The following is a 19664-nucleotide window of genomic DNA, read 5'->3' on the forward strand; positions in this document are numbered from 1 at the left end:
CCGTCCCTCGCGCTCCCCTCAGCGCGCACGCGCCCTGCCCGCCCTCCCCAACGCCCGCCCGAGCGCGGCGGATTCAAACCGGGGCTGGGACCGGCGCTGGGACCGCGTCCGGAACCGCGTCCTTCCTCCTCCGCCGGCTGAGGTTCCTCCTCCTCCCCGCGGCTGGGAGAGTGGGACCGGGACGAAGCCCGGGAAGCACCGACGCTGCGCCAGGTAAAACCTGAGGAGGAACGGGCGCTTGGCGCCGGCCGCAGCGGGGAGCCTCCGTCCCCTCAGGGTATCCCGATCCGCCTCGGAGTGTCCTGGTTCCGCGCAGGTATGGAGGGTGGGAAGGCGGCAGGTATCTAAAAACGGATTTCATAAGGGCGGCAGCTGATAGTATTTTTAAGCCAAAAGTGAAATAAAGGCTTTTTGAAAATTTCCAGGTGTGAGCCGCCGGAGGGAGCGGTGTGAGCGCTCAGTGCCGGGCCCCCGTGTTAAATGCGGGCGTTTGTCACGTTGTATAACTTTTTCTTTGAACCAATTCCTGTCTATAATAGGGTCAATAACTCTATTATTATAGTAAATAGTATGTAGTATAATATAGTAATCAATTTATAATGCTCTTTTTAATGCTTCCAGACTTCACTAATAATTCTGCTAACACTTTTTTTTTTTGCATAATTATGTTTTTAAAAAAGCACACCTCTAAACATTAATCATCTGATCTCTTCCTGAGACAGCCTTCTAAAGCTGCCTTATATAAGCCAGGTATTTCTTGGCTTAATTCCAACTCCTTTTTATCCTTTATATATTTTTATATTTTATCCTTGATATATTTATATCACATATTATAAGGATGCTCCCAGTCTCATGAGGAATTGCTGCACTGATATCGCACTGGATTCCCTGCATACCTCCAGAATTCTGGGTAACTTAGTGGCTTGTCTAGTGCCAGTCACTTTATGCTTCCTTTCCTGTCTTCAATTTAGTAAGATAAAAGATAATTAACTCCATTTACTGTTTAATTTATGTTCCCTTCACTTCTTCAACAGATCACAATCCTTCTAAAAATTCTGCTTTTGTAGGCAATGTTTGCAACTTGGGTCCTTTTCAATTTCCTGCTTTCACTTTTGTTCCCCCTCAGTGTGATGATGAAGGATATGGGATCCTCAGGCCTGGAAGACTTATGCTCCCACATCAATGAGAAGATTTCAGATATTAAGAAGTGTATCCTATTGAGAGACATAGGTAAAAAAGAGCAATAGTGGGGTTTAGTTTGCACTCCACTCCAAGAAAGACACCGAGGGGCTGGAGCGTGTCCAGGGCAGGGAACGGAGCTGGGGAAGGGGCTGGAGCCCCAGGAGCAGCTGAGGGAGCTGGGAAAGGGGCTCAGCCTGGAGCAAAGGAGGCTCAGGGGGCCCTTGTGGCTCTGCACAAGTCCCTGGCAGGAGGGGACAGCCGGGGGGGTCGGGCTGTGCTGCCAGGGAACAGGGACAGGAGGAGAGGGAACGGCCTCAGGCTGGGCCAGGGCAGGGACAGGGGGGACAGCAGCAGGAATTTCCCCATGGCAAGGGTGGCCAGGCCTTGGAACTGCCCAGGGCAGTGGAGGAATCCCAACCTCTGGAAGGATTTAAAAGCCGTGTGGTTTTTTGACGCTTGGGACACAGGCTTGTGGTGGCCTTGGCAGTGCTCTGAGGAAATAGTTGGACCTGGTCTTAGAGGGCTTTTCCAAACTAAATGATTCCATGAACTCTGTTGGCTCTGCAGAGTACAAGGCTGACAGTTTGGCTTGCTGCTTCTCCTGGATGGATAGGGTGACTGGGGAGCAGGGAGTTAGACAATTAGTGCTTGTGAAAGGGAGGAGTATCAGATTTTGCTTTTTTCTTGGAGAGTTTGTAGCTTAATGTTCTCTCCTTTACAGGTGAACATGAATCCTGCAAGTCTGTGCTCTGTAAAATACAGCATGAGGTGGTCCTTGTACATGATCTCCTGAATACAATGGAGGCTGAAGTTAAACAGCAAGAAAAACTGAAAGATTTGCTAAAAGTAATCTTTTTTCTTTTCCTGGTTATAAAACACTGAAAGCTTCAAAGGAATTTTTGATATGTGTGTTACGGTTTTTTTCCTAGATCCTCAGTGATGTTTGGATGCATGTGCTGCATCTCCAAGAGAGACTGGGGCTTGGAACAGGCTTGCTGATGGTCTTTTAAGCAGTCCTCCAGAACAATGAACATTAGAAATTGTATTTTTAGAGGCTTATACAAAGAATCACAGAGTTGTAGAATAGTTTGAGTTGGAAGGGACCTTAAAGCTCTTCCAGTGCCACCCCTGCCATGGGCACACCTTCCACTGTCCCAGGCTGCTCCAAGCCCCCATCCAGTCTGGTCTTGGACGCTTCTCTGGGCAATCTGTGCCAGGGCCTCCCCACCCTTGCAGGGAAGGATTTGTTCTTAATATCTAATCTAAGTCTACCTTCCTTCATCTTAAGGAAGCATTAAAAGCATGTCTTTGTCACTGGCCTTGGAAACATGTCTTTATCATAATAGATATGGTGATCTAAAGAGCAATTCTGCTTACACGTCTTTGCAATAGCTACACAAAGTGCTCAATTATAATATTTGTCTGTTATTCCACCGTGTATTTGCACTGCCTTTGTTAAGTCTTTTGTGGAAATGTTGTTTGGGGAATGGAGGTGAGTTCTCCATACCATAGTATCTCACCTGCACTACCACCATTCCCCTGGCCAGACCTTGCTGAGGGTGCATTGCTGAAGTTCCTTTTGCCTGCTCAAATTTCTCTGCCATTCTGAGGGCAAGGACAGGGAAGGATGCTCCTTCCTTTGTATCTTCACCAGTTTCCCTGGGGAAGTTATGGGGTGAGGAGGTACAATGATGGGATGAGAATAAAGGACACCTCTTAATAAAGCTGAAAATTAATTTAGTATTGCCCTAATTTTACTTGCTTGATGTTAGTAGGATCAGATTTCTGATACAGTCTCATATTAATTTCAGGAGATCCAGAAGGCTGCCGAGAAAGATCAAAAGGAAGCACAGCACCTTCTTGAACACATTCCACCCTATCTGCCTAAACCAACCCAGAACTGGTATGTGGCACATGAGCCTGGAGGATTTGGGCTGCTCCTGGCAGTGTTCAGTTGCAGAATAATAATAGTAATAACAATAACAATATGCATATCATTATATTAATTTAATATAACATAACTTTATTTTATGTTATATATTAAATTATACTAATATTTTGTTTTATTAGTATATTAATATATAAAATATAATCTATAATTATAATAATATATTCAGTTGCTCTGTTCCTTTCACTCCACATTGACTGGGAAATTTTGGGAGCCAAAGTTGTTGTGTGTATTGATTCTGGAGTTGGGTCTTGTCCAAGCTTGTGCTAGCACCCCAACAAATCTGTCAGGTCAAGTCTTTGAAATACCAAGTTGTTCCAATTGCAGCTTCCATGGGGTAGGTGTGATGTAGTAGAAAGCAAGTGCTTCTCTGAATCTGAGCATCCCTTGCTTTAGAATCACAAACACACTGATTTATTAACTGCAGTACCTGTGGATTAAGGGGTTACTGACTGACCCAAACTAGAGCTGAAGTTCACCACTGCCCTTGCAAATACAATTAAAAAACAAAAAACCTCTAACTCAGTCATCTTTCTGTGGGACTTTGAATTGTGTTTGTGGTAGTTTTGTTCTCTTTTCCCTACAGCAATCCTGCATTTATTTCAGCTAGCTTTGACAGCCCCTTGCCTTGGAGAGGGCTGTGGTAAGAAGATTTTCAGAGTTGAGTAGCTCAAGTATGTGAAAATGACAAGTATGTGAAATAACAGCTGTTACTCCGAAGGCTTTTAAGTCATTTCAACTCTGACTGAGTTTCTCATCTCTTTCTCTGGAGCTGCTTTTTTTTCTGGAGTGATGTTAGTGTATGTCAGGTAGGATCACTTGCAGAGTCTTAATATCTGGGGATCCCAGAACTTCTTTCGTACCTTGTAGCTTGTCAGAAGTCAATGCATTAATTTGAATTCGGTTCATCCAATATATGCGCTGAATCTACCAGCTCTGCTTGGTCTGGTTCCTCATGCCAGAGAAGCATCAGTCTCAAAACACAACAGACATATTCCAACAAAATGAAAGGTTAAACATGTGGAAAGAGTGTTCCAGAAGAGAAAAATCAACTGTAATTTTTGTTGGTGTGTAGCAGTATTGTCGTTGGTGTAGGTATTGAAACTGTTCCTAGCTGGTGAAAGGATGATTTGTGCAGAAGCTTTTTTCTTATTCCCACCCTTTAGACATGAACCCCTCAGCTTAGGAAACAGCCTCTCAAAATGTCTCTAGGGGTGTCTTGTTCCTTTTCAATTTAGAAGTTGCTTTTTGTGTGTGTATAAGAATTGAAGTTTTTCAGAAATTACCACTTAGGTTCTGTCTTCCTGTCAAAACATATTTTCTTATTGTAGGAAATCCTTTGTCTTAACTTTGTGTTAGCTCCTGGAAATTGTTTAGATGTAAATGAGGCTTGTTTGGTGATTGTGCCAGCTCTGACACCAAAAGATTCTTTGGGATGTTGGTTTCCCTTACGATCTTGCCCTATTTGTGATCAGGAAGTATCATAATTGTGATATGACTTTAGCCAGTTCTTCCCTTTCTAGAGAGAGCCATGATGTGTAAAACCAGACAAGCTTTTCTGATAATTTTCTACAGACTGTGCTCAGCCAGCTCACAGCTGCTGCTCTGTCAGTGTTAGTTTGTTGTTGGTTTTTCTTGAGTAATAGTACATTGTATGGTGATGCCATTTGTCAAAACACACTTTCTCCTTTTGTCCCCATTCTGTCACTTCTTGGTATTGTGCAGTGGAGGGTCAAGGTAGTGTAAGAAGGGACATAATTGCTCAAAACCCACTATAACAGTGTAAATATGTTTTCAGGTCTCTTCCCCAAACCTTCCTCTCCTGGCCTTTCTGTTGTCCTATGCCCCCAGATGTATGGGGCTGTGAATACTAATGGGCTGTTTACTGATTTTTGTGAGATAATGCAGAAAGCAGAGAAGCATTTGAACGCTGGTGAGACAGGCCCTGAAGTCCCTGGGAAAATGAGAACACCCACACAGAGAAACTGAACGATTCATGGCTTTAGCTATTGTTTCTCTCCTGTTGTATTCTTGGGTTTTCTGTTCTTGTTTACCAGAGGAATGTCACTGAAATAAAAAGCGAGTTCAGTATCTCTCAAGGTCTTTGTATCCCACGTGTTTGTTGAGAGCAGTTTCTCATTCCACCAGAGCCAGATTTTGTAAACAAGCATCAGTTCTTCCTTTTCATGGTTCAGGTCAGCGGTGAACTGTGTCTCTACCACCTCACTGCAGCAGGGCAGGGGCCAGGGAGTGGGCAGGAACACAAAGGAGGGGTGCCTGGGGCTAGGGAATCATCTAGAAAAGGTTTGTTGCAGTGTGATAGACAGCAGGAGACTGGAGCGTGGGAGGAATGAAGTTTCAAGACGTGAACTTGCTTCCCTTGGTTGTTGTGTTTATCCTTTCATTCCAAACCCACCTCCACCACCACCCAAAATCCACCTCCCTTCACTTTCCCTCCTGTTTGCTGACATTCCCTGCTAGCTGCAGCGTGCCAGGATTCCTGTTGTTGTTGTTGTTGCTCAGGTGCAAACAGATGTTCTTCAGATGATGACATCTGAGTAAGTTTGGCTGCAGGTGTCCCGTGTTTCCGAAGGGCTCTGTGTTGTGTCACCGCGCAGAGCTGCTCCGGTGCCTGTGTCACCTGTGTCACCCAGCAGGTGGCACTCGCTGTCCTCTCCACGGCACTTGTGCTCCTCGGGAATGGGACACTGGGGCTTGGCGGTGTCGCATCAAGTGACACCTCAAATCCTGGCCCTGCGGTCGACAGATGAGGCACTGCTGTGCCGTTCACTGCTGCGGGACCCCACGTCCGACAAGGATCTCTTGTGGGACAGTCGGATCCACGCAGAGGATCATTTCCGTGTCCAGCTCAGCTCTGTACTGCTAGTTAATTCTGCTGCACATCCCAGTAATGTCCATGTGTTCTGAGGACAGTGGATTTGGCCATATGCATCGCCTCTGCTGTCTTGCTGAGGAGCAGCTGGGTGGGTGGCTGGCAGATCCCTTGGGGCTTGAGGCTCTAAGCTGAGGGTTTAGAGGAAGAATTTATAAAAATAATGTTCTAATGATCAGGAATAAATCAGGAAATTCTTTGACCCTTTGGATCTTGCCTTAAAGAAAAATTTAAAAGTATTTTTGAAACCCAGTCTGTTAGGTGGTGTTGAATTTCTTTGCTTCAAAAGTTTAATGGATGAGTCAGGCTTCCCAAGATTTGAACCTGTTAAAAAAGAGCTATGAAGTATTTAAAATCTGCCCGTTACAGCTGCAGCTCTGTGCTGTGTTTCATCTGACAAAAAGCCAGGCCTTGTGTTGTGTGAAATGTAATGGTACATTGAATTCTGAGCTGTGCCATGCTGCACTTGGACTGCTTCCAACTCACCTGCTAGCAGCCTCTGTAGCAGAGAAACCAAGAGCTGTGCTGAAGTCAGCTGAAGGATACCATTTGGAACACAGTAGGATTGTTTTAGTGAGGTTTCTTTTGTAAAATATCATTAATTGTGTTCATCCAGCCTAACAGGCTGAAACTTAGGTCTGTGACTAAGCAGACTTGCTAGTGTTGTGCAATTCTCCTTCCTACTTACCTGCTGTTTATATATTGAATGAATATTCCTTCATTTTACAGCATCACTGTGAAACATGAAGGACAAACAAAGGCTGTTGAACCCAAATCTGCACAGAAGCATTCAAAAGAGACAAAAGTCATTAAAGAAGCAGCATTAATAACCGCAGAGGAGTTTGAAAGTGTTCCTGCGTAAGTAAGCGTGGCTTCCCTTGCACCCTGGCATACCAATTTGGGGGGCACACGTGGGTTTGGGAGAGTGACCTCTTGCAGAACTGGAACTGACAGAGATTAAATATTTCATGGGATGAAACATGATAGTAGCTCCAAACAGTTTAAATGCTATGCTAGCAAACCTGAAAATTGAATGACTGGAGTTAATTGGGCTCTTTTTTATGCTGGTATTGGGAATGAAAACTGATCAGTTTAAACCCAAACCTCTTGCCTCAAAAGTGACTGTAACTATGAACAGAGATTTATTAGCTAACAGGTGAATCCTGATCTTGTTTTGAGAACTGACATTAAAAAACAAAGAGCCATCATCTCATAAGATGAAGGGTTTGTTTACATATAGAAGGAAAAATAATGATAAATGCTGTTTTTATTTGACCCAACTATTGGTTTCTGGAAACTTCAAATCTTGGCTTACCAATCTGTTTTGAGGCAGGAAGAGCAGACTTGTTAAAAGCAAAAAAACACTTTGCACAGAAATTCCCAAATTTCTGGATAGAAAGCTGTGGGTGTTTCCCCCTAATATCAGGACCTGATTAGTGGATATCCTTCTCTGAAGTCTGACATATAGGAATAACTCCCTAAATGGCATTTGGGTGGCGTGGGTAAATATTTCTGCAAAAAGACATTTCTTTTGATGCCTAAGGCTAAATTTTTATTGGGATTCTAGATGCACTGTGTTCCCTGACAATACCTGTTTCAATAAGAAATATCTTTTTGAGTCTGTACTTTACTTGAGGCTTTCCAATAATTTTTTATATAGCCTTCAAAATTTTCAGGTGAGTAATGCCTGTTTTCTTCCTTATCCTGAATGTTGAGCTAATGATAAAGGACTTCTGGTTACTTCTCAGAAGAGCATGCACCTGCTAGTTTTATTCTGCAGAACATCTCAGGTATTTTGTGGATTTACTCCCTTAGGTAGTTCTCTCCTGATAAAATTATGGAGGATAAAGCTGGAGGATGGGAATTTTTGGTCTTTATCTCTGCTGTGGCAAGAGAAATAGAAAGACCATTCCAGCTGAATACTGTTTTAACTTCCAGTTAAGGCTATGATCTTCCACATCACGAGACAGGTGGAAGGACACTTGGGGGCATGGTTTAGTGGTGGCCTTGGCATTACTGAGGGAAAGGTTGGACTTGATCATCTCAGACAGCTTTTCCAACCTAAAGGAGTTTATGATAATCCTTGAAAGTGGAAATGGGGACAGAGAGCAGCACATCCTCTTCTATTCATTACAGATTCACAAAACCCTAGAATAAAGTGAGTTGGAGGGCACCCTTGTGGAATTGTTGCAGCTGTGTTGGAAGGCACCCATTACGGAAAGGTTGTGGCTTAGACTGTGCTGGTACGGCTCTAGAAATAATTTAGTTTTATTCAGATGGGAGAAGCATGTTTGTTCTGTGGAGGAAAATTTACATGAATTTACATAGATCTATTAATCTACCAGTATTTCTGTTGCCTGGCAATGTTGTAGTACAAGATTGAGGGAGTACTTGCAATTTCACATACTGATTGACCAAATCTAAGCAGCAAACACTTGTCATACAAATTCCATACAAATTCTCTTACACTGAACGTATTCTCTCGGAAGAATGAGAATTTGGTTCAGGGCCCAGTTCTTCAAGTGAGCACTGGGGTTGGGAGGTGGTCACTGAAAAATTGAGGCTGTTTTCACTCACTTTGTGCTGAACATGAAGGAAAATCTATTCCAAACACCATCAGGCTTCAGTGACTTCATAGTCCTAGAACTGGGCAGCTGGTATTTAGCAAAGGTACATGCTGTGTTAAGGGGCAGATGTGGAGCACCCTGATCAAACAGAACACTTTGCACAAGAAAAAACTTGCAAATTACCTTACCTTTCAAATCTGTTGTAGGAAGGTGCTCTTTGGAGGAAGATAAAGGACATTTCACAGTACCTGTCTTTGTTAACTTTTGACTTTGAGGCAAAGGAAAAATGCTTGTTTTATTCCGTGTCTAGAATTCTTATTGCTTTCTAAAAATCTTACTGCTGAAAGTATTTTAGATTCTGTGCATTTATAGCTCTCAGCTCTCAGAAGATGGTGGCTTGGGAGAATACATGGCTATTTTAGCCTAACCATTTTTGAGAGAGCAGGGGGTATATCTCTTTTAGAGTGGTATATATGTGATATATTGATGTTATTCTTTTCTCTGAGGAGCAGCACTGTGCTCTGGTGGAGCAAAAATGGAAAAAATGCTTTGAAAAAGGGCTTCTGTGGATTAAAGAAAAAAATTGACTGAATTTTTTTTTTTTATTTTTAATTTTAATGCATTTGGAATAGTGAAGCAGATTTTAAAGTTATTTTAAATCGAAATTAAATGCCTGCATTTGGAACTTCTCAACTTTGTGTTTTTATATGACTGTACGTATGGACAGAAATAAATGTCAGCATTAACGGGTTTGCCAGCCATGGTTGGGTAGAAACATGAGAAGGTTATGGGACAGCTGGAGTTTTTATGATCCTTACTTATGCACAGAATAAAAAATTCCCTTCGGTTTTGACAGAGTTTAATTTCAGATTAAAGCATCTTGGATGCCTGATGGCCTCTCAAGGAGCATTCGGTTTTTGGGTTTAGGCAACCCAGTGCTGCCTCTCTGTTTCAGCCTCAGGATGAGCTGAGGTGCTTCCTTGGGTTTATTAAGTGTGTTCACTGTCTGTGTGTTGACAGTGGGAGCACGGGAACTTAAATAAAGGTATTTTATACCTCTGGGCTCAGCCATCCTCACTCTGCACGCTCCCCTGTGCCGTAGGGAGGCAGAGAGAGCAATAAACAGCAGTTAATGCACAAGGCAAAGCCTTGCTGTGCTCACAGGCTGTGTTTGTGCTGTGGCTGCATCTCAGGGGTGGTAGTGCTGCTTCTATTACTGTGAAAGGTACAGCACTTTCATAACTGTGACATGGCTGCCCCTACAACGCTGAATTAGTCAAATTATCAATCAAGTCCAAGGCTGGTTGCAAGCAACTTTGTGGCTACTAAGTTTCAAACTCAGTTTGGAGGCAGAGCAATTGCTTTGAATTCAATTTTTAAACGCCTCCTGCCGGCCTGTCTCCCTGGCAGGGACTGGCTGCTGTTGGAATCTACAGCACTTATTTTGGCAATTTCAGAATGCCTGCCCGAATTCTGGTTTGGAATACTGAACTTGTAATTGATTATCTACTTCTGCTTTTAATTCTTTGTATGTTCTCTAAAGATTGAGCCTGTCTGTTCAGATTAAAACAAGGGAGGAACTTGCTGTTCATTGATCTTTTCAGTCTTGCTGTCCCACAGCTTTTAGCCACCTGCTCTACTGACCTAAAGCATTCATTCTTAAAATGAATTGTAACACCTGTGTAATCCCTCATGTCTGCAAACTGATACTCAGCGGAACACAAGCAGCCAGGTTTGGCTTGTGACAATTGAATGAAGGCCACAGGACAATGCAGGTTTCAAGGCTGGCCTGGCTCTTTCTGCCATTCTAGGGGGGAAGGCGTTGTGTTGTATTCAGCTTACTGCTTGTCATTTGAGTTTCAGATTTCATTTTTATATAATGGTTTCTCAGTGTGCAGCACAGTTCCTTTTCCTTGAAGGCATGACTTTACATCTATAAATACTGAATAGCCTTACTTGCAAATATTCCAGTGTTCTAGTATTTCCACATCACTTTGTTCCTTATCTTCCGTGCTTCCTGTACCTCTAGGCTGTTATCAACAGACCTTATTCTTCCAGTACTAGTGTTATGAAATGCTCTGAGGGTTCAGAAATGGGTGCTGGTGGTGCAGAACCGTATCTGCACGGCTCAGTAGGCTGCACATACAGAAGGCAACACAAAACTAGTAGTTATTCAAAAAACCCCAAATAATCACAGAATCACTAGGTTGGAAGAGACCTTCAAGACCATTGAGTGTCCAGCCCATGCCCTAACACCTCAACTAAAGCATGGCACCGAGTGCCACATCCAAAACAAAACCAGAAATAAATAAATTTATTTATTTATAATATATAATATATATAATATAATATATCCATGGCAGACACGGATGGGGCCGCTGCGCTCAGGCTCTGCTCCACACCCACCACCAGACTTTGGGCAGCCCTGCTGAAATACAAATAGCTGTAACACCAAACACAGGTTGTTTATGGTGATAATATGAACCAAATTATGCTCCTAGGCAAACATTTGATTTCATGCTGTTTTCTGCAAAGTTGCTTTATTTTTCTGTGTTTGTAGTTTTAAGTGTTATGCTATAAAAGCAACCTTTATTCCATTTTGAAGAGTTTTTTACAGTTTAAGCACTGAATGCATTCTGCTTCTTAAATTTAGCTCTCTAATATTTTATCTTTCTGGTTTAAGTTCTGTCATGGCCTTTTTACCTTTAAGATTGTTAAACAACCATGGAAATGAACAGAATTAAGTGCTACGTGTATTCATTAACACAAAGCAGGAGAAACTGCCTCTAACTAGGAATGGCTTGTTCAGTTAAGGCTGGTGAAAGAGAATAAATACAGAACTTTGTGACTTTCTGGTTACTGATTCTTATTTTTATTTGTAGGTATATGAAAGGCCGTATAACATATGATCAGGTTAATGCAGTTGTTCAACTGATGAACAAGGCCGTGGTGGAAAAGTACAAGATCTTGTGTCAGCCTCTGAAGTCTATGAGTGCACCAGCCAGAAATCTCTACCACAGGTTTATAGAAGAAGAAACTAATGATACAAAAGGTATTTTTTTTCCTTTGTTAGTACAAAACGCGTAACACTTGGATGTTGCAGCAGAAGTATAAAAATACTGGTCTTTTTTTTTCAGTATTTTTGATGGAAGAGTTTTCCATAGTGATTGGGTCACTTATTGAATGTTTTCATTGAAAATATGTGCCTTTGATGGTGTGTCATAGCAGAAACTTTGCACAAAGATTTAGTTTGGAATCACTACAAGTTCTGGAAACTCTTAGTTTGATAACCAAATCATAGAAATTAGTTCTCAGATCTTGAACTTGATTGGACATGAACTATTAAAAATTTGTTCTGAAGTTGGGAAATATGGCTAATTGATTGTGCTGCAGTGGCTTTGTGGACAAGTCTATCTGATAATCTTAAGAAGTTTTCTTCTCTTAAAAGCATAGAGGAAATGAAAACCAAAATACCTTTCTTTCAATTGAAAACCAAGTTGCACTTACAGGTAATTTTTTCCAAAAATATGTGGGACAGTAAATCTCTGATATTAAAATCTCCTTTTTGGCATGCCTTTCCTCTTGAGAACAAGTGTGTAATTATTCCTGGAGGGGTGCTGCACGTGTCAAGCTTGCTGATGTCCTTAGAGTGCCTTCATGTTTCCAAGTCCAGGCATAAAGAGTGGAGCAAACTCTCCTCTGTCTCAGAGAAAAAGAGCTGTCTGACAACAGTATGGCACCCACCTTCCATTTTTGCCCTGGACAGAAGGAAAGAATGCTAGAACTTCTGCTCTGAGCCTTCCCTTCCCCCTTTCCCCTTTCCCCTTTCCCCTTTCCCCTTTCCCCTTTCCCCTTTCCCCTTTTCCCCCTTTCCCCTTTCCCCTTTCCCCTTTCCCCTTTCCCCTTTCCCCTTTCCCCTTTCCCCTTTCCCTTTTCCCTTTTCCCTTTTCCCCTTTCCCCTTTCCCCTTTCCCCTTTTCCCCCTTCCCCCCTTTCCCCTTTTTCCCTTTTCCCCCTTTTCCCCTTTTCCCCTTCCCCCCTTTTCCCCTTTTCCCCTTTCCCCCTTTTCCCCTTTTCCCCCTTTTTTCCCCTTTTTCCCTTTTCCCCCTTTTCCCCTTTCCCCTTTCCCCTTTCCCCTTTTCCCCTTTCCCCTTTTCCCCCCTGCCCCCCTTCCCCCCTTTTCCCCCTTTTCCCCCCTTCCCCCCTTTTCCCCCTTCCCCCCTTCCCCCCTTCCCTCCCTCCCTCTCCAAGTGTGGTGTTAACATCAGTGACATTTGGATTCTAAATGCAGCGTTTCTGTAGGGAGGGAATTCTGATCTGATGGAAATGCTGGCACTTTGAGACCTGTAAGATAAACAAAGAATCACAACAAAATGGTTTGGGTTGGAAATGGCCTTCAAGATCAGCCACTTCCATCTCCTGCCATGGGCAGGGACACCTTCCAGTGTCCCAGGCTGCTCCAAGCCCTGTCCAGCCTGGCCTTGGACACTGCAGGGATCCAGGGGCAGCCCCAGCTGCTCTGGGCACCCTGTGCCAGGGCCTGCCCACCCTCCCAGCCAGCAATTCCTTCCCAATATCCCAGCTGGGCCTGCCCTCTGGCACTGGGAAGCCATTGCCTGTGTGCTGTCCCTGCAGGCCTTGTCCCCAGTCCCTGGGCAGCTCTCCTGGAGCCCCTTTAGGCCCTGCCAGGGGCTCTCAGCTCTCCCTGGAGCCTTCTCTTGTGCAGGGGAGCAGCCCCAGCTCTCCCAGGCTGGCTCCAGAGCACAGGGGCCTCCTCTGGGCTGGCTCCAGCAGCTCCTTGTCTTTCTCATGCTGGGTCACAGGGCTGGACGCAGGACTCCAGATGAAGTCTCAGTTGTCATACAAAGGTCATTGTTGCAAAGGGGTTTATTAAAAGCATTCTAAGCACATGCAGCTGGATAAATTTGTGTGACTGACTGCTGGTTTGGGCTGTGATGGTTTGGTTTCTCTCTAAGCATGTTTTGCTTCAGTTGAACAGCAGTTTTTATCCATCTGGATTTCTTAAAGTACTGGCATCACCAATTTAATTTACAGCATATTTTTGGTAGCACTGTTGCTATCCTTGGGACAGTAGTAAGGAGCTTGAGCCCACAGTTGTAGAAAAGAGGCTGAACACAACACTAGAAGTTCCCTCCTGGGCCTGGAGTGCTGCTCTGTCCGAACTGTGATCCACAGTAGTCTTGGCTGCAGTGAAGAAACCATTCTTGAGAAAGCTGCAGGTGGTCAGACAGTTTTCTGTCAGAAAGCTGGGGAGCTAAAGTCTGAAAAACTGAAGTGCTGAACTTCTTTAAGTACCTGAGAGATGATCTTTATTTCTTGTTTATCTTGGGAAGTTCAGTTAGGAAACTAGGACATTCAGCATCTGATAAAGCACATGTATTTGTGAGGTAAATAGTTTTGTTTAGGTTTTTTTGTGACTAATCCTTTAGAAAGTCTAGAGAAAAGGCCAGGCAGGCTGTCAGATGGTTCTTATCTTGGCCAGCACAGAATGATTAAATGTCTTTATCCATTGCATTTTTCAGGATGACGTTCTACATTCATTGATTTATTTGCTTAAATCTCTCCTGTGAGTGTCTGTTCTTAGGATTCCCACTGGTTCTCAGCCTGGGCTGATTGCCAGTGACCTCTTCTCTGATTTCAAGATGAGAGAAGATGCTGCCTGGTTTATCAGGGTGACTTCCAGCCACTCAGGTGATTCAGTGAGCTTAGCTGGTTGTTTAGCACGTGGACCAAAACACCACCCTTCACCAGCTCTGATTTCTTCACAATAAAGATCCTGCTATGCTGAGAGCTGCCACTCTGAATTGTGAGCAAATATAAGAAGGAATCTTGTTTTATCAAAATTCAGGACGTTCTGATGCTCCCTCAGATGTAACAGACTGTGAAGGCAGCAGGCAGGTTGTGCCTGGATTCCCAGCACTGTTTGTGTGTATTGGCGTTCCTGGAAGTTGTAAATGGTCTCTATCCTACAGTAGTTCTATTTTGAGCAGTAATGCAGTTCTTCCTTCTTTTCTTAGTAAACAGACTTCCTACTTCTCATCTGTATGTGGATTTGGTGGCGTTACAAGCTCTGAGATCCCAGTAGAGTTCCTCTCTGGGGAAATATCTCTAGATTCTGCCAGTTATTGTCTCTGGAAGATTCTACTCCCTGTGAGACCCGTGTGTCACCAACTCTCATGAGAGGCCCAGGCTGTGAGAAAATATGATCTATTATTTCTCAGCTCTGTCTAAGCAAGATTTTGGGGGACATTACACTTAGAAAGATAATTCTTGGACCTTAGTTCTTTACCAGCAGCTTCAGCTTTCCAGCTTGGATCAGCTATTTCCCAGTGAAACTGAAAGGACCTTATAGAAGGAAGAGATGCTCCATCTTTTCTAAGATGTCACTGCCTCTGTGTTAAGGATGAAACAAGGAGGGAGAATGCAATTTTTTTTCCAAGATGGAACACCCCTACCCTTGTGTCCTCCTTCTCATTAAACTTGGAAGTGTGGTGCTACACAAAACCCAGGAATCATTTAGGTTGGAAAAGGCCTCTAAGCTCACAAATTCCAGCTGTCAGCTGAGAACTATATTCACCACTAAACCATTCATCGAGGTTTTTTGAACACTTCCAGGGATGGTGACTCCACCACTGCCCTAGGCAGCCTGAATTTTAATGACAATTTGCTTATGGAAGTAATTAATCAACTACAAGCAGGGGTAGGCTCTCAGCTCCGATGCAGGACCTCCCTGTGCCATTTTCTTGGAGACACAGGGATGATGCTGTTGCAAGTGGTTAGCCTTTTCCTGTAATTTTCTTAAGTAATGATGAATTATTCTTTTCCAAATCTGATATAAGTCAAGGGAATGGTGGACTGCAGAGCTCTGATGCAATCAGGGCTCTGTACTTATGGCAGAGATCTAATTCCAGAACCTGAGTGCCTGCTGGGAGACAGAGCTCATGGAGCGCGGCCTGTGGATGGTGCAGAGTCTGAGCTTCATGGGAAGGCTAGCAATTCTCTTTCTGATGGCAAATTTTAAAAGTAGAACAAAGCTCCCAATATAGTGTGAAGCCATCCTACTGCTGACTGTGGAATTATGAATTGTAGATTGTGGAATTATGAAGAAGAGGCTGTGCTGTCACTTGTGAAATGCTGAGCGTATCCTACAACAGAATCGTTTCTGTAACAAAATCGTTGTTTGTTTTCCAGGAGCATTTTTCATTGTGGAGGCTGATATCAAGGAGTTCACTCAGCTGAAATTGGATAAGCGCTTCCACAGCATCCTCAACATCCTGAGGCACTGCCAGAGAGTGAGAGAGCTGCGCAGCTCGAAGCTCATCCGCTACATCATCTGCTAAGGAGCTCCCCACGTCTGCCTGCCCAGGAGAGAGACCTGTTCTCCTGTCCTCAGACAGCAGCACTGAGGGACAGGGAGTGGTTTCGGGCACCTACCCTAAATTAGGAGCGGCATTTGAGTTTTGTTTTGGGAAGTGTGGAGGGGAACTACCAACCCGAACCGGAAAGGCAACTGGGCACAGGCGGTTAATCATATTTTCTCGTCAGCTCATGAAAGTTCTCTGCACGTTAACACTGCTCCTTTGGTTCTTTTGTGGTTTTGAGTATTGTAGGTTAGGATTTTTCCTTTTTTTATTCCTTTCTCTCAGAGAATTTTTTCCCATTTGTTGCCTAAGAGATGGGAACGATGGATACTTAAGAGAGACAAAAGATGTGGCAGGGGAAGGGGGGATTGTGGGGTGGGGAGGAAAACGGGTGGAGTTTCCTAGTTAGCCCCTTAGCTGGGGGGATTTCTCTCGGGAAATGCAGATACCAGAGCCTGGGCTGGAGGTCAGTGGCCAGGCTTGGCCCTGGCATGCTCTTGGGATCGGAGGGGAGGCAGGTGGGGGTTTGTGGCCAGACTGCTGTTGCTGCAGAGAGAATTCACTGCACTGTGGAGTTCTGTCCTGCGCTGCTTCTCCTCACCGTGAGTGAGCCTCTGCTTGTAAGAGCAGCCATTGAACTGGGCCCCTTCCAACACCCAGCCTCACTGGGATGGACCCTCTCAATCTGCTCGGGGAAACCCAGGACCCTGACCCCGCTCCAGGGGGAGAAGGGAGCATTTCCTGGCTGCTTGCAGGAGCCCGGCTGCTGCTGCCCAGTCCTGCTGTTCCCCACAGCACTTCAGGCTTTTAGCTACCCTGATGGGCAGTGACTGCCCGCAGCCCTGTGGCTGCTGGCAATCTCCTGGCACAGCTCCAGAGGCTTTTCCACCCTTGGCTGTCCACGGTGGGTGTGCCAGTCTCTGCTGCGTCTCTGCTGCCGTGGCTGCGCTCCCGGGCTCCTGCTGCAGCCCACCCGCCACCTGAGGCTGGGGCTGGGCTCCCGGTTCTGTTTGGTGTCACTGCTGCTCGTTTGCCTTCTTTTACGTGTTCTGGTAAAGAACTGTTCTTCTTTCACCACTCTCTTTGCCTCAAAGCCCTGTAAGTTCAAAGTTATAATAATTCACCAGGAAGGGGGTCATTTTTCCCAACTTCCTTGGCAGACACCTGTCTTGTTGGAGGCCATGTTTAAGATTCTGTAGCTACTCAAAGGAAGCATCTAATTTTTCTTTTTTTCAATGCCTCAAACCAATTTCCAGGCTTCCTTTTCTTAATCTTTCTTTTTATACTAATTGTGTGTTTTGGAGTTATCTACGTCACTTGAACAGACAGAGCTGAGGTGATCCAAAGTCTTCTAGACTGATTGGTAATTGTGTTAGTCCTGACCTTTTCCAACTTCATCATGCAGCCAGGTTTTTCTCTCAGATACACAGACCAGCCTGAAACAGTAGGGATTTGAAGTGAAAATATTCACATTCAGTGTGAAAATTCAGGTCAAACTTGTCCTGTTTTTATTATTAAAGTCTTCATTACAGCTTTTGTTATAGAAGGTTGCCTTCAAATGATTTATTAGTGTTCAGAGTAGATCTATTGTGATAAATATAAACTCTGCAAGTAATGAAAACCTTTGTGATAAGAAAAGCGGTGTTCTTTTTCTTCCATGAGCCTATGTGTGCTGTTATCCTAATATCTCATCTCAAATGCCTCTTCTTGTACCCTGTCAGCATTAACATGAAATTTAATGTGCAAAATACCCCAAATGATCTTTGAACTTTGTCACTAAGGCAATTCTGCCAAGTCTCCCTTTTCATGCGTGTGTGCGTGGTGGTTGAATTTTGGGGTTTTGTTTTTTGGTCTTTTGCTCCAGAATGTTGGGATCCAAGCTGCAGTCTCTACTCTGCATTGTATTGGAATATATTTGAGGACCCTGGAGATTGTCCTTTTCTTCTGATGAGTATTAAAAAGCAAGACCTGATAGTATACAGCATAACCCTGGTTTTGCCTACTCACTGTAAGGTCCTGTCAGGTTTTTTTCTTCAGATGTCACTGAACAGGTTTATTTTTAATTTTTATTTCCTTAGTACCTGTTTTGGTCTGGGTAAGCTTGGTTGCTGCATGGATTTATATTTTTTTTCCCTCCTTTTTTGTGTTTTGTTGTAGGGCTTGCAGTTTTTGTTTAATTAGATGTTGGTTAACAGCTTTCAGTCTGTTACTATGGAGTTTTTAATTTTCTAAACTATTTTCCCTCGGGCAGATTCTCACAAATGTGCTCATTATTTTAATTCCCTCTCCTAACATTGTGTTTTCCTTCTCCCAAGGAACTCTGCCCATGGACTGTGGTCACCTACTGTGCCCTTCCACTTCTTCCAAAGGCTCATGCCAGCCTGGGAGCTGGAAAAGAGCAATTCCCTGCTGTCCTAGAGGTTCAGTGAGCACCTGTCTCCTGTCTTGGACAAACTTTTTGGTGTGTCCAAGGCATTTTGGGGAGAAAACCTTCACCTCCAGGAGCTGCCTGGGAAAATGGCTATTTTCTGCAGGGTGTGCACGGGCTGCTTTCTGCTCCCTGAATCACTCACCAGCAGACAGAGGCCACAGCCCTGGGTACCAGCCCTGCCAGATGGTTTAATTTAAACCCCTTCCAAAGCACAGCCCATGTGCAGCCTCCCAGCGCTCCCTCACACCCTGCCAGCCGCCGGAGTCGCTGGTAGCAGCTTCTGAAAACAACAGAGCAGAGCCGAGGCGATTTAATTGCCTGATATACGAGGAGGGAGCTGTAATCTTCCCCCAGCCCTAATCTCCTCTCCTCAGTTGGTGATTTCACCCCCGTGGCTCTAAGCGAGGAGCAGGAGGAGTGCTGGATGAATTACGTATTCGGTGAGCAAAGTTGCCTCCTGGGCCAGTCTAGATAAACAGGGAGCCCGCGATGCTGGTGACAATCTGATGCAGCAAATGTCTCGGGCAGAGATGAAAGCAGAGTCTGTTGAGCTCTGCCTTGATGGTCAGAAACCAAGCCGAGTGCGGTGCGAGGGTGTGGGGGCTGGAGGAGGGGAGAGATGCTGTGTGGCACTCAAAGCAGCTCCTGCTGGGCTGGCGAGCTGCCCGACTGCACTGCTCGCCACAAGAAAGGCACCACACGTCCCAGGGGAGATGTCTCCCTGTCACAGACCTGCCTCCAAAAAGCTGAGACGAAACCAAGTTGGTCTTCAAAATGTTCTTTGTTCCTGCTGCTTTGCTGTTTTGCTGGTTAAAAAAAAAAATAATTAAAAAAAATCTTTTTTGTTCTCCTTAACTCCTCTTTGGAGAAGCACTAATGGAAATAATTAACTGTAGAAATCAATGCTCGGAGCAGCTCCTACCCCTGAGTATTTAGTGCTGCGTGTTGTTTCAGGAGGCAGTGATTTCCATCTGTGAGAGCACATGTTCCCTTTCACTGCACCTATGAGGAGGAAGAGAAAAGGAGCATTTCATGTCATTCATGGATCTTTGCTTGTAGGGAGCTGATACTGAGCAGAGCTGGCAAGAACTGCGTGAGGGAACAGGGTAAAGAAGCTAGTTGATACTGAGGAATATCGCAGAGCTGAGGAATATCTGAGCTGGAAACCTATACAAGGTTTTATCAAATTTTTCTCTTAATTAATAAAAAGATAATAAATTAAGAAGTGTAAAACCTTTTGTCCAGGATGGTGCACACTGTGC

The 19664-nt window shown here is 44.3% G+C and overlaps 1 protein-coding gene across 2 annotated transcripts; it reads left to right on the top strand.

Annotated features, from left to right (window-relative positions):
* The first annotated feature begins 66 nt into the window (after positions 1–66).
* Positions 67–16315, top strand: SKA1 (spindle and kinetochore associated complex subunit 1). 2 transcript variants are annotated; one of them, XM_014257042.2, is made up of 7 exons: positions 67–213; positions 1127–1230; positions 1904–2028; positions 2994–3085; positions 6753–6881; positions 11473–11642; positions 15802–16315. In XM_014257042.2, exons 2-7 carry the CDS (start codon positions 1131–1133, stop codon positions 15948–15950), a joined length of 765 nt encoding a protein of 254 aa, XP_014112517.2. In that variant the 5' UTR covers positions 67–213; positions 1127–1130; the 3' UTR covers positions 15951–16315. The 2 variants fall into 2 exon arrangements, with proteins under 2 accessions (XP_014112517.2, XP_005528121.3); XM_005528064.3 differs by having other exon boundaries at positions 71–316.
* The last annotated feature ends 3349 nt before the right edge of the window (positions 16316–19664 follow it).

The sequence above is a fragment of the Pseudopodoces humilis genome, chromosome 4 (assembly GCF_049639895.1).
Source record: "Pseudopodoces humilis isolate 2021_Gansu_Grassland_sample_001 chromosome 4, ASM4963989v1, whole genome shotgun sequence".
Lineage (NCBI taxonomy): Eukaryota > Metazoa > Chordata > Aves > Passeriformes > Paridae > Pseudopodoces > Pseudopodoces humilis.

What these genes read in the sequence shown, in the direction of transcription:
- SKA1 (XM_014257042.2), top strand. Translation starts at nt 1,131, where the DNA reads ATGATGAAGGATATGGGATCCTCAGGCCTGGAAGACTTATGCTCCCAC. An exon ending in CCTAAACCAACCCAGAACTG is followed by an intron (nt 3,086 to 6,752) that starts GTATGTGGCACA and finishes TTCATTTTACAG; the next exon opens with CATCACTGTGAAACATGAAG. An exon ending in GAGTTTGAAAGTGTTCCTGC is followed by an intron (nt 6,882 to 11,472) that starts GTAAGTAAGCGT and finishes TTTTATTTGTAG; the next exon opens with GTATATGAAAGGCCGTATAA.